At 55.6% G+C, this 11,763-nt stretch overlaps 1 protein-coding gene across 1 annotated transcript; it reads left to right on the top strand.

Annotated features, from left to right (window-relative positions):
• Window positions 1–5: 5 nt before the first annotated feature.
• LAD1 (ladinin 1) lies at window positions 6–9,905 on the top strand. Its single transcript, XM_009572461.1, is given in 10 exon segments — window positions 6–43; window positions 3,190–3,330; window positions 4,916–4,944; window positions 4,947–5,410; window positions 5,836–5,979; window positions 6,716–6,765; window positions 7,617–7,689; window positions 8,027–8,158; window positions 8,537–8,626; window positions 9,807–9,905. Coding segments are annotated over 10 exon segments (1,260 nt in total).
• Window positions 9,906–11,763: the final 1,858 nt, after the last annotated feature.

The following is an 11,763-nucleotide window of genomic DNA, read 5'->3' as shown; positions in this document are numbered from 1 at the left end:
CAGGAATGTCTTTTAGCAGAAGGAACTGGTCCGATCTTTCCAGGTAGGTGCTGTGGTTTAATGCTTAACCCTTTCCACCGGCGAGAGGGAGGGGTGAGGGTGGGCTGCTGGCACCCCCTCGGCCAAGGGGTGTTGGGGAGGATGGGAAGGGGGGACAGCCGCCGTGGGGGATGTTGCTTGCAGAGGTGGTGCCAGCCCCGGCGAGTGCTTGGCACCGCTGGAGTTTCTGGTGGGTGGGCAAGATCAGAGGCGGATTTGTTTCTGCTGCCTGGGGAAGCTGAGCCCTGCATAGGAAAACGGCTCTGGAAATGCATCCTTGCCCCGCGTTGGATATATTTTTGGTCTGGTTTGCCTTTCTTTGGGATAGGGTCTGGCTGGCTGGGCTGTGCCTCCAGACTTGCTCCAGAGCCGGCTGTGGGGTTTTTTCACTCGCCCGTATCCGTACAGCCCTTGGGTGCGTGTCCCGGCGGAGGTTGCAGCCTCTGCCCATCCGGCGCTGAGCAAGCCCTGATTCATCGGCAGTCGCTGAATAATCCCCACAGCCCCGCGGCATTGGCCGCTCCGCTCGGTCTCCCCTAAAAAGTGATTTTTGTCTCCGATGGGAGCCAGGGCAGGTGAGGGTCCTGGGCATCAGGGCTCACACGGAGCCTGGGTGATGTGGGGATCGCTCCTGACCTCCTGCAGACCCCGGGGCAAGCACCGCCGACCTCGGCTGCACAGGCGGGGGGAGAGTGACTCAAACGCAGCCCCGCTCTCCCACAAAACGCAGCAGAAATCCTAGTTTGAGTGGATGTGACGGCTCCGAGACTTAATTGCAAGCCCCAGTACTTTAGGTAAGACACCCACCACGGCCAGCCCAGAAATGGGAATGAAGAGATACCCCATTGCTCGGAGGCTGCCAGCTCACACCCTGCCTCCACCACGGCTGGGACGGATCCAGAGGGCACCCCAGCCCCATCCAGATCCACCTCCTCTGCGCCATGGACCTGCCCGAATGCAAGCCCAGCGGGGTCCTGCACCCAGGTTGTTTCACAACCAAGGAAGTTTCCCCTCTCCCATTAGATGAGACAGCATTCACTGAAACAGCATAAATGTCGGACATCTCAGCACTAATGATTAACAGGGCAGGAGAGGACAAGGCAGTCTTTTTTATTCATCTCTTTGAGGTTATAAAAGGTAAGATGGTGAAAAATAAACCCCTCTTTGAAAAGAAAAGGGGAAGATTGGCAAAGCATATCCATAGCCTAACGGGTGGATTACTTAATTACAAATAATGAGAAACTGCATGTTTATAATGCCAGGTTACATGCTGCCTCTGCAGGAGCCAAGCAAATTCAAGGCAGGAAAATCTCATTTTCATTTCGAAGGAGCCTGTGCATGCAAAAACAAAGAAGTAACTGGCTCTCACGCGGCTTTAAACTGGCGTTAGCACTCCATGCTGTCACTGCTTGAGGGACAAGAGCGCTCAGCAGAGGCACCTGCGTGTGTGCGTCCCCACGCACGTGCTAACCTTGCCGGGTAGGAATGTGTGTGTGCAGTGATTGCTGCGGCACGTCTCGCCAGGAGATCACACCGTGCTGTGCAAATAGAGCCGTGCTGCCTTCCCAGTGCAGCTAAGCTGTGTACAAATATTTACAGGGTCAGGCCCATGGAGGCGAGTTCAGCCGCAAGGAGCCGCAGGGGGAGGTGTCCCCTGTGGGCTGAGAGCCGGCTGGGGATGCTCACGGCTCCTTGGGGCAGGTCCCAGCCTTCTCCATCCCCGTCTCTGCCGATGCCAAGCATGGCATCGGGGACCACCCCGGAGCCCCCCAGCAGCGGGGCGGATTGCTGTTGAGGTGCGAAGGCTGCTGGGGGGAGCAGGGGGTGGTGGGGATGGAGGCAGCGGGAGGAAGGGGCAGCGCACGTTGCCCTGTGCCCAAAGAGGTGCTGAGCCCTCAGCCGGGACCTGTCCCCCCTTTGCTCTCCGTTCTGCTCCGCTGACCCTTTCGCTCTCCCCTGCCTCCCTTGACCAGGAAGAACAGAAGCCGCGAATATTTGCGGGGGGTAATGTGGTTTAATTTATGACCCGGCTTTCATTACACAGTAACTCGTAAACCACGCTGCGAGTCACCGTGTCCGCAACAACGTTAGCGATACCGCAGGCCCGGACCTGCTCTGACTTTCACGTTCTAAGAAGTCAAATTCAAAGTAAACCCTGAGTCTGGATGAAACTGGAGTGCCAGCTCCCGAGCTGGGACACTGCGATGGGACGGATCCTGTGCAGGGAGGGCTGTTGGGGGTGCGGGGAGCTCTGCTGGGACCCCTGCATGTGTTTGCAGCTGATTGAGGACTAGTGCTGTAGGCAGATGAACACTGCTGTTGTGAAAAGCTCAATCCAGCCAGTAAAAATATTTTCCAACACAGTTCATGCACTGGCAGAGAGGGTGGGCAGGGTTTGCAGAGAGAAGAAGGGAAAGCTGGTGTTGTCCAAATGACTTTTTATTCAGGTTGGCATTTTATCCAAAAAAATATTTACTTGGCTTGTGCAATATAAAATCTTTGAAGATGACTCTTTAAAGATGATTACAAACCTTGTCTTTTTGGTACAATCTGTGATTACAAACAATTGCCAGGCCCAGCCACATGCAGGGAGTAGGAGGAGCTCCTGCTGTCCCTGTTTCCAGGCAGAGCTTGTCAGCAGTACCTGCAGCCTCTCATGCTTTTGCATCTGAGGCTTTTTGCTCAGTAAGAATTAAAATGCCATTGCCACAACTCACGCTGGGGCTAAAATCTTCTGCCACTAGTGGTTACCCTTCCAGTTTATGTGGTTGAGATCTATGTGGTGACTCTAGGGTCTTGGGTTTGCTGAGTTACAGGTTAAATATCCTTGCCTGGGAAGGTTTGCTTAATGTAGGGATTCCTTTCAACTAAGTGCTCCCTCCAACAGAAGAAATTAGGAGTTGTAAAATCAAGTGCTTGTGTTGGGAAATGCCTGCATCAGCTGGGTGGAGCGAGAGCGCTTTGCGACACCTGGCTCCTGTTGGCATCCCTCTCCTCCAGCCCCATGCAGCAGCTGGGGAAGGCAACCTCTGTCAGCCCCTCATCCCTTGCTTGAGGGCATTTTGGTCTCCTTTCTTGTCTGTCATCAGGGCTACAAGCTCCCCGTGCAGGGCACAGCCTCACCATCATGTTATGTTTCATCCCAAACAGCCTGGCCAGGCAGAGGACCCTTGAGGATGAAGAAGAGCAGCAAAGAGAGCGCCGGCGAAGGCACCGGAGCCTGCTGTCCTCCACATCGACGGATGAAGAACCTCCTAGCCCTGCGAAAAACACCAGTCCAGCTTCCAGCAGGTGCGTGAGGTCCTGCTAACATCAGTCTTATTCATGATGGTGATGGCTTGCTGCCTTGTTTTTCTTAACCCTGAGCCAAAGCTGCTGCAGTTGGTGGGAGTCTCTTCTGGATGAGAGTGGGCTGAGCTGTGGGAAGAGCAGGGCTCCAACGGGCCCTTGGGTAGAAGGATGGGCTTCACAGGAGGAGTGGAAGAAGAGGGGCATATCTCTGGTGTGTTCAATCATGGGCCTCAACACATCCCACGGCACAGGGAGATGGTGTGGCAGGGTGAGGGTTGGTGCCAAGGTTGAGCTGAGGTGGGTGCTGGCCATGCCTTAGTGGCATCTTGAGCAGGTAAGAGTAGACAGGCACCCATCTCTGCAGGGAAGGTGGGCTGAACATGCAGCACCTGGCTGGCTGTCCTCCTGCTCCTACGAACCTTGCAGTGATGTTGTATGACCTGTGCTGAAGTGGGGAGGTGACCCAAGGGCTTTCCAGTGGTGCTCCCAAAGTCCCTTGCTGCAGGGAGCTGGGATTTGGAGGTGCCCTGAAACCAGACTGCCCTTACACAACCTGACCCTCTCTCTAAATTGATCCTGGAAACGTCCGATATTTAGATGGCTTATGTGCACAGTGAGACTCATGCTCTATAGGTGTTTCTCTCTGCAGACGTGATGGAGTTAGGATGCCTGGGTTGCATATGGGTTGAAAAGGGGTTGGACATGACTAACATGAACAAGCTAGATAGGAGATATCACCCTTCCCTGGTGCTAGCCCCGGCCGGCCACATGGTGATTGCAATTCAGGAGGAGGGCAAGTATTATCCCATACCCTTCCCAAGCCCTGGAAGTTGTGTAGATACAGTCTGTGTGGCCCTGGACAAATGTCCTATCTGCCTCTTCCCAAATCTGGTGCCTATGTTTGCCTGTGGGAAGGAGGGGAAAACGCCTGTTTTGCAGAAGGTGTTGGGACTGTGGTTGAACCCTGCCATAGCAGATTGTCTTACAACCAACGCTTTGAGTATTTTTTCCGGATCCACCGAAGAGCCACAGACACACATCTCATCCAGCAGCAGACCCAGCAGACTGCTCTGAGCCCACAGCTCCCTGCCACAGGACTTGGTGGATGCTGATGTCCTGGAAGGAGGCTGCAGAAATGCTTAATCTCTGCCACAAGAAGGAAAAAAAAACTTTTAATCCAAACTTGTCCTCAGAGAGCCTAGCTGGGGTAATGGGGATGAGTGTGGCTGCAAGTCCTGGTCTGCAGGGATGACTCCAGAGATGTTGGTGGGATTTTTACACCCCCACAGAGCCTTTCACCTGGGTTAACCTCACCTGCAACATAAAAGCCAGCCCTCTGGCCCTGGGGTGCTGAGGTTGGCCCCCTTTTTTGTCTCTGTCTCTAGATCCTCAGAGAGCCTAGCTGGGGTAATGGGGATGAGTGTGGCTGCAAGTCCTGGTCTGCAGGGATGACTCCAGAGATGTTGGTGGGATTTTTACACCCCCACAGAGCCTTTCACCTGGGTTAACCTCACCTGCAACATAAAAGCCAGCCCTCTGGCCCTGGGGTGCTGAGGTTGGCCCCCTTTTTTGTCTCTGTCTCTAGACCTCAATCTCTGGTGAAGCCAGTGTCTCCTAAGAGCGTAAGCTCTCGGAGGTGCTGAAGACGCAAGAAGGGAGACGGACGAGGTCCCTGATGGCCGTTTCCGAAAGGCTGAAGCAGGAGAAGGAGCAGCAGGAGCCAGGGGTGGGAGCGAGCCGCGTGGAGGCAGGGATGCAGCCGCGCGCAGGGCAGGAGAGCATCCAGGCTGGAGAGCGGGGTCAGGATGCGGCCAAGGGCAGAGGGCACCCACCAGGAGAGCAGCACCCAGAGCCGGCCTCCGAGAGGAAGGTGGTGGTGAGGGCACGTCTCCAGGACAAAGGGGGACAAGGTGTGGGGACGCCTCGGGGGGAGCAAAGGAAGGAGGTGGGGGAGCCACAGCAGCGGGCATCGCCAGAGCTGGGGGGCTGCCGACTCCGTGAAGTGAAGATCCTGACCAGGCAGGGAAGCCACAGCTCGGAGAAGACAGCCTCGGTGGTGACCTCATCTCCAGACCAGCAGGTAAGCAGGAAGGGACAAGGCACCGACCCTTGGGGGGGGTGAAGTCCTGGGTGCTGGGAGGACAACAGAGAGAGGGAGAGCCCAAAAGTACCAGGAGGGAGTTGGGACCCGTGGGCTTTTGGGGAAGGTTTTTCTGAGACCTGCAAACCACGAGGTGGTGGACAGGGTCCCACCACCTCCTTTCCCTCCCTTGCATGTATTATTCTGATCACCCTCTCCGGCAAGCCTCTGCTGGTTGCCATCACAGTTTCACTGAAGAGGTGTTTGGGGCTTTGCATATCCAAGTGAGACAGCCAAGGTTTGGAGGATTTTGATCTCAAACTCCTGCCTCCAAACCGGTTCCCACCCTAGCTGCTCTGCTCCCTGCACCTCAACCTTCTCTGCAGACTCTGCAGGGATACATCAGATGTCTGCTTTTTTCTCAGCAACCATCCAGGAATCCCTCAAAGGAGGTAATACAGCTGTCTCCCACCCAAGAGGAACCTGCAGAAAAGTCAGATACTTCTCCAACTCATGTCACCTACAGCAGCTCCATCAGACGAACCAGCCCAAGAACTGTCTCCTTTCGGGTAAGAGCCAAAGCAAGTGTGAGAAAGACCCCCATTTAGGCAGTGGAGGATGGTGACAGGGAAGGGTTGCTTTGGTCTCCAGGCTATGTTGGCAGAGCCTGTTCCCAAAAGCGTATTCAAAATCTACCCTTGATCTGGGCATTGCAGTTCTGCTTCAGTCTTTCCTCCATTTTCCTTCTCCATGTCTGACCAAAGGCCTGTGATGATGAACATGCCCATGTTCATAAGCTTTGGGCTGGCATGGAAACTTGTGGGAAGTGACGAGAAAACAAGGAGCTCATTGTCCTCAGATTTCCCAAAGAGTCGCAGGAATGACCATCCACCCTCCAGCATTTCTACTCTTCTCTGAGAGCACAAGATAAGAATAACATCCATCCTCCTTCTTGTCCCTTGTTACATCCTGAGAATATCTTCAACTCTAACCTCCCCAAAAAGAGGCTGGAATAAAGTGCTTGGAGAGGCTGGGAAAACCAAGAGCTGTTGAGATCCTCCATGCTGTGATTCAGGACTGACTGGCTAGGCTTAATTGACTTTCATGGTGCTTTATTGGGAATAAAACTGTTAGCACTGCAAAGTGTCTTTAGTCTGGAGAGCTTTGAGATATGAGATAAGCTCTGGTGTGGGTGAAAATGGAGCTTGCTTGACAATGGGGGAGACGAGTCTGAGACAGTTTCTCCCATGTTTATCTTCGATAACCAAAGATGGCTCCAGTATCTCTTCTCCTTGTGTCTTCCAGATGATCTCAAGAAAACAGAAAGAAGAAAGCCAAAGCCCTCTCACAAGGAGGTCAGCACCTCTCTTCATGTTACTTTGATCTTGCTGGGCAGGAATTGTCATCCTTTGTTTTCCAAGGGAGGAGGAGGAGGTGATGGGACCAGCTAGTGAGTGCCCTGGCACAGGTCTGCTGAACATTGGTCCCTGGGGTGCCTGGCTGATTGGGCAGCGATGCTTAGCAGAGGACAGGACAATGTCCAACGTACAGCTTACATCTGTACAAGATCCCCCCAGCTAACCCCTGCTGTCTCTTTGTTGATGTAGTTTCTCATCAGTGCTTGTGTCTGCACAGGAGTGGTTAAGTGTTGAGCAGTGCAGCACCACAACAGGGTCCCATCCTTGGAGACATCAAAGGTCCATGAGCAACCTGGTCTGGCTTTGGTGGTCAGATCAAGTGATCCTCCACATCTCCATGGCAAGGTCTGGACAGGTGGCTTAAAACTTCTTGAGGAACCGAGGGCTCAGGTCTGAATGCAGGGAGTCAACAGGACGCCCTCTCCCACCTCTGAGGGCAGGGCAGGGCAGTGGGGCTTTACAGGCACCTGGGCTTGTACCTGTGCATACTATAGGCAAACCCATACTGGTACTGGTGAAGATGTAGTTCAGACCTGGCAGTGGTGAAGACAGGGTAAACTGAGGAGCTCAGAGCTATTCTTCAATGTACAGTGTTGCCCTAGTAAGATGGTGAGACCCAGAGATCTCGGTCACCAGCAAGGAATGAGCTGCCTTGGTTCACTTGGCAGATGGACACAGGAGAAGTGCCTGTGCCTCCCCCTGCCAAGAGGAGTCCCCCAGGAACATGGGCTGAGTCCCAGGAGACTCTGAGGGGGCTGTGTTCAACTCTCTCCCCTCTTCTTCACCAGCGCAAGTCTGAGGATCCCAGGTAGCAGCACCACCATTGGGGAGAAGCTGGAAAAGTACACCTCGGCCGTGCAGGTACCGAAAACCCTTGGCATAGCTGGGCTGGCACGGGAGGGATGTGTGGGAGGAGGGAGAGGGACTGAGCTGCACTGAACAACCAGCGCTAATGGGGTGGAAGAAGATGCTCCCAGGCAGAAGAAGGGATTGGCCTCAGGGTTTTGGGAGCAGGGAGGGGATATCCCTTGGAGAGGGTCATGGGGATGCTGCATGGTCCTGTTGGGGGGAGCAGCGGGGCAAGCCCAGGATGGTGGGCTGGGAAGGACGGGCTCAGGACGCAAGCCAGAAGCAGGACTTTGCTTTTTACCGCTTGGGATGGAGCACGGCCCCTGCTAACGCCCCTCTCTCCTCCCAGCGCTCGGAGGTGGTGAAATCATCCCTGAGTGTTCAGAAGAGCCTCTTGCTGTCCTCGGAGGGGGTGGCCAGCAAGCGCAACTTCTTTGAGGCAAGCGCTCCCAGCAAGGCTGAGCCGCTCACGGTCAGGAAGGTAAGGGCAGGAGCTGGCCCGAGTGAGGACTTTCCAGTGGGGTCCTATGCCAGGGCAGGCACCAGGTTTTTGGACAAATCTTCCCATTTGGATACCAACGCGCTGCCTGGCAGGCTGCCACCTGGATGCAGTTTGGTGGGAGTTTGGTGCTTGTTGAGTGGTGCCGGGCAGGGCTGGGTTCAGGCACCGTCTGCCACCGAAACTGCTCTGGCAGTGTGTGGGTTCGTGCCGATGTGCTGGTATTTGAAGAGCTGGGATGGAGCCAAGGTGTAGGCTGGTCTCTGCCTGTTGCAGGTTTGCTCAGTTTCCCCGTGCCCTGGGTTACGTTCGTGCAGTGGGAGAGCTGGTGTAACCCTGCTGTCCCTCTCTGTGCCACAGGACAACGTGAAGATTCCAGGATCAGTGACATCCCGCATTAATCTGTGGATCAGCAGAGCTCAGGAGCCTGCCAAGGAGGAAAAGAGCAAGGTACCAGCGTGTGCCAACACCTTGGGCTAGGGGCCTGAGACCAGGCAGCCTGGGGGACATGTCCCCGCATCTGGGGTGGTGGGGCTTGAAGGGTTGGTGAACCCTTGGCTGAACCCACTAAAGGGTTTGAGAGGAGCTTAGCCAGGGTTGGAGGTTTGGGAGCTGCAGGGCCACCACGGCTAGATGTCGGGCTCTACCTGTTGCTGTGCCCTGATCCTGATCCCGAAGCGCCTGAGGCAGCTGCTCCCAGACCTTGGTGGGGTGAGGAGGGAACAGGCATCAGCTGGGTGTGTGTCCCAGGGGACATACAGGGGGATCTCACGCTGCCACCATGAGAGAGATCAACCCAGCATGATCCCATCTCTACCAGTGTCTGGAGGACTAGCTCTGACCTGGAAGCCGCTGGGAGATGAGCCGTATGCTCGGTCCTTCAGCACTGGGCTCTGCGGGGCTTGGAGACCTGTGTGTGCACGGAGAGGTCCTGCTGCATGTGGGGTCTGGAGTGATCTGCATCCCTGTGTGTATCCCAGCCCCCAAAAGTAGGGTGTCTTGTAGCTCTGGGGACAAATTGCCCAGCTAAGGGGACTCAGAGCTCATCACTTTGCCACCGTGGCTTCTCCAAGGACATGCATGCAAGGTAGGTGGGCAGGAGACCCTTTGGCCTCAGGGTAGTTTACTGTACTTGGAAAGGAGAGGTTCAGCAAGACCTGGGGAGGTATCACTGTTACAGCAATAAGGTGTTTTGCCACTGCTCGTGGCAGAGTCTCGTGCAGCCGCCTGGGTACAGGACCAGGAGGGGCAGCTCCAGCCCAGCCCTGCACCCGGGCAGGCAAGCCCGGGCACCCCCAGCGCTGAGCTGCAGAGATTAGCACTGCCCAAACGTGTCTGTACTGGGAGGCTGTGCTGGCTCTGTCTGCCAGGAAAGGGTTTGCTCCTGAGGTCACTCTTGGGTAAAGCTTGCAGCTCCTTTATCAGTTTTTCCTATAATAACGCTTATCCATCTCTGCGGGCTGGAGCTGCACTTGGTTTTGAGCGTCTACAAGGTGCAGGATCTCAAAGCCGGATGGTGTTACCTGGAGTATGTATGCTTCAAGGTTTGGTTAAAGTCAGATGAAGGCAACACTGCACACGATGCATGGGGAAAACCTTCTTCTGCCACTTACGCCTCTCCTGTTTGCAGGGCATCAGGAAAATAAACAGCCTGTCAAACCGTGATGTCTGGGTAAAGCAGCCTGGAGACACCCCTGGAGACACCAAGGTAGACATGGAGCTGCTCTGAAAACTGGTGCATCCTCTGAGCTAGGGGCAGAGCCGGGACCTGTCTGGAGGTGCATCTCCCACAGGGCAGGCGTGGGAGAACCAGGCTATGGGGGGAGAGGGGTTGTGTGGGACGTCCAGGACCCCATGACTTCGGGGAGTCAGCAGGAGGGGACAACTTGAGGCAGCTGTAAGAGTGAGAAGGGGTCTGGGCTGGGAGAGGAAGGGAAGTGGCATGTGGTGGGATTTAGGGGATGCCTGCCTGCCCCATCCCCTGTTCGGGACAAGTATTGTCATGGTTAAAGGAGCTGCCTTTGGGGCGTTTGCAGCCTCAGGCCCGGCCTCACTGTTTCTCACTTTCTTTTCCAGTTGTAATAATATCAGATGATCTGGGAAAAACTGTTTTGTTCTGAAGACCAAAGCCCAACCCCACCCAACCGCCCAGCAGCCCACTGCCACGAGAGTCCCCCGTGCCATGTGTGGGTGCACCCCAGGTCACTGGGGCCCTCTGCTTGCGGGATGGGAAGGAAGAAGGCTGGAAGATTATCCCTGCGTCCCCCTCGCCTTCTGTTCGGGAGTGCCCAGGCCTGGAGGCTCTTTGCAAATGCTGAAGGCAGACTCTTGCCTCGTTTCCCCACAACATTTTGGTGTTTTGCTCCTAATCTCTGCCTGTGTCCCATGACTGCGCTTGCAAAGGGGATCAACCTGCACATCTCCCTTGCAGCTGGATGATGTCTCTGGGGCAAGAAGCTGCCTGGCCAAGGGAGTTTCAGCTGCACGTCCATGGACCGTGTCCATCCCTGCTGCCTGTGTGGGGTGTGGGGTGAGGTGGGGCAGGCAGATGTCACCCCCCCTCCCAGGCTGTCACTGCTGGAGGGACCCAACCAAAGGCAAACGGTGTTTGCGCTGGTGTAGCTTGGAGATGCCTCATGGAGGAAGGGTGGACCTGATGGCCCTGGTGCTTCCCTCCAGCACGCAGCTGAGCCAGAGACAGAGACTTGGCCTTCTCCACTCTGCCCTTACCACCCCCTGCCCCCTACAAGCAGGGACCCCTTTCACTGAGTGATGCAGCAAGGTTGGGCTGGCCATGGTCCTATTTTGGGGGTTGCATGGAGCTGAGCGCCCTGTGCTGGGCCGCTTCTGCAAACCTCATTTCCCTCTCGCTCTCCTCCTGAGCCCTTTGCCCATGGCTACGCAGCCCCCTGGTCCTGCGCTCCCCAGGCTGCTGAGCCCATCCAGCAGGGAAGCGGGGTGCTCTCTCAAGGCCAGCTTTAGGGTGCCATAGGCAGCCCATAAAATGATGCTCAAATCCTTGTGCTGGGGCCATTCCATGGGCTAGGGCTATGCCTTGGGCAACTATTGCGGTGTCCAAATTCGGTGTGTGACTCTACTGCTGCCCCTGGATCTGATCTTGCTTGTTGGGCTTTGGAAAGGACTTGGTTTTTTCTGCGCCTTTTTTTTTTTCTAATAAAAATTGTTAAGACGCTCCCAGTCACCTGCTCCAGGGCTGGGACCGGGAACGATTTGCTTCCCTTCTTCTGGCAAAAGGAAAAAAGGCAAAAACCCAAGACAAATGTATTCTGTGGGGGTAAAAGCAGCCTGAGATGCTTCCCTTCTCATTACAGCGTCTTGGACCCGGTGCAGCGCCTGAGCGAGCCCGGGCCGGGGGCTGCGATGGAGGGTCCGGTCCTCCGCTCGTGGCAGCGTTGCCTTATCAGCGTCCCCGGCCCTAGAGAGTGACAGCTGGCTGGCTTGTGTCAGCCCCTTGGGCACTTGCGTATCTCGGTCCGGAGGGTTTAAAATAGCAAACCTCTGAGGCCACACAATAGCTTGGGCTTATATGGGCTCCTGGGGGGGAAGGGGGAGCGGCGGAGGGGGCC

The sequence above is a fragment of the Fulmarus glacialis genome, unplaced genomic scaffold, assembly GCF_000690835.1.
Source record: "Fulmarus glacialis isolate BGI_N327 unplaced genomic scaffold, ASM69083v1 scaffold12332, whole genome shotgun sequence".
Classification (NCBI taxonomy): domain Eukaryota; kingdom Metazoa; phylum Chordata; class Aves; order Procellariiformes; family Procellariidae; genus Fulmarus; species Fulmarus glacialis.
This window is presented reverse-complemented; position numbering and strand designations above follow the sequence as displayed.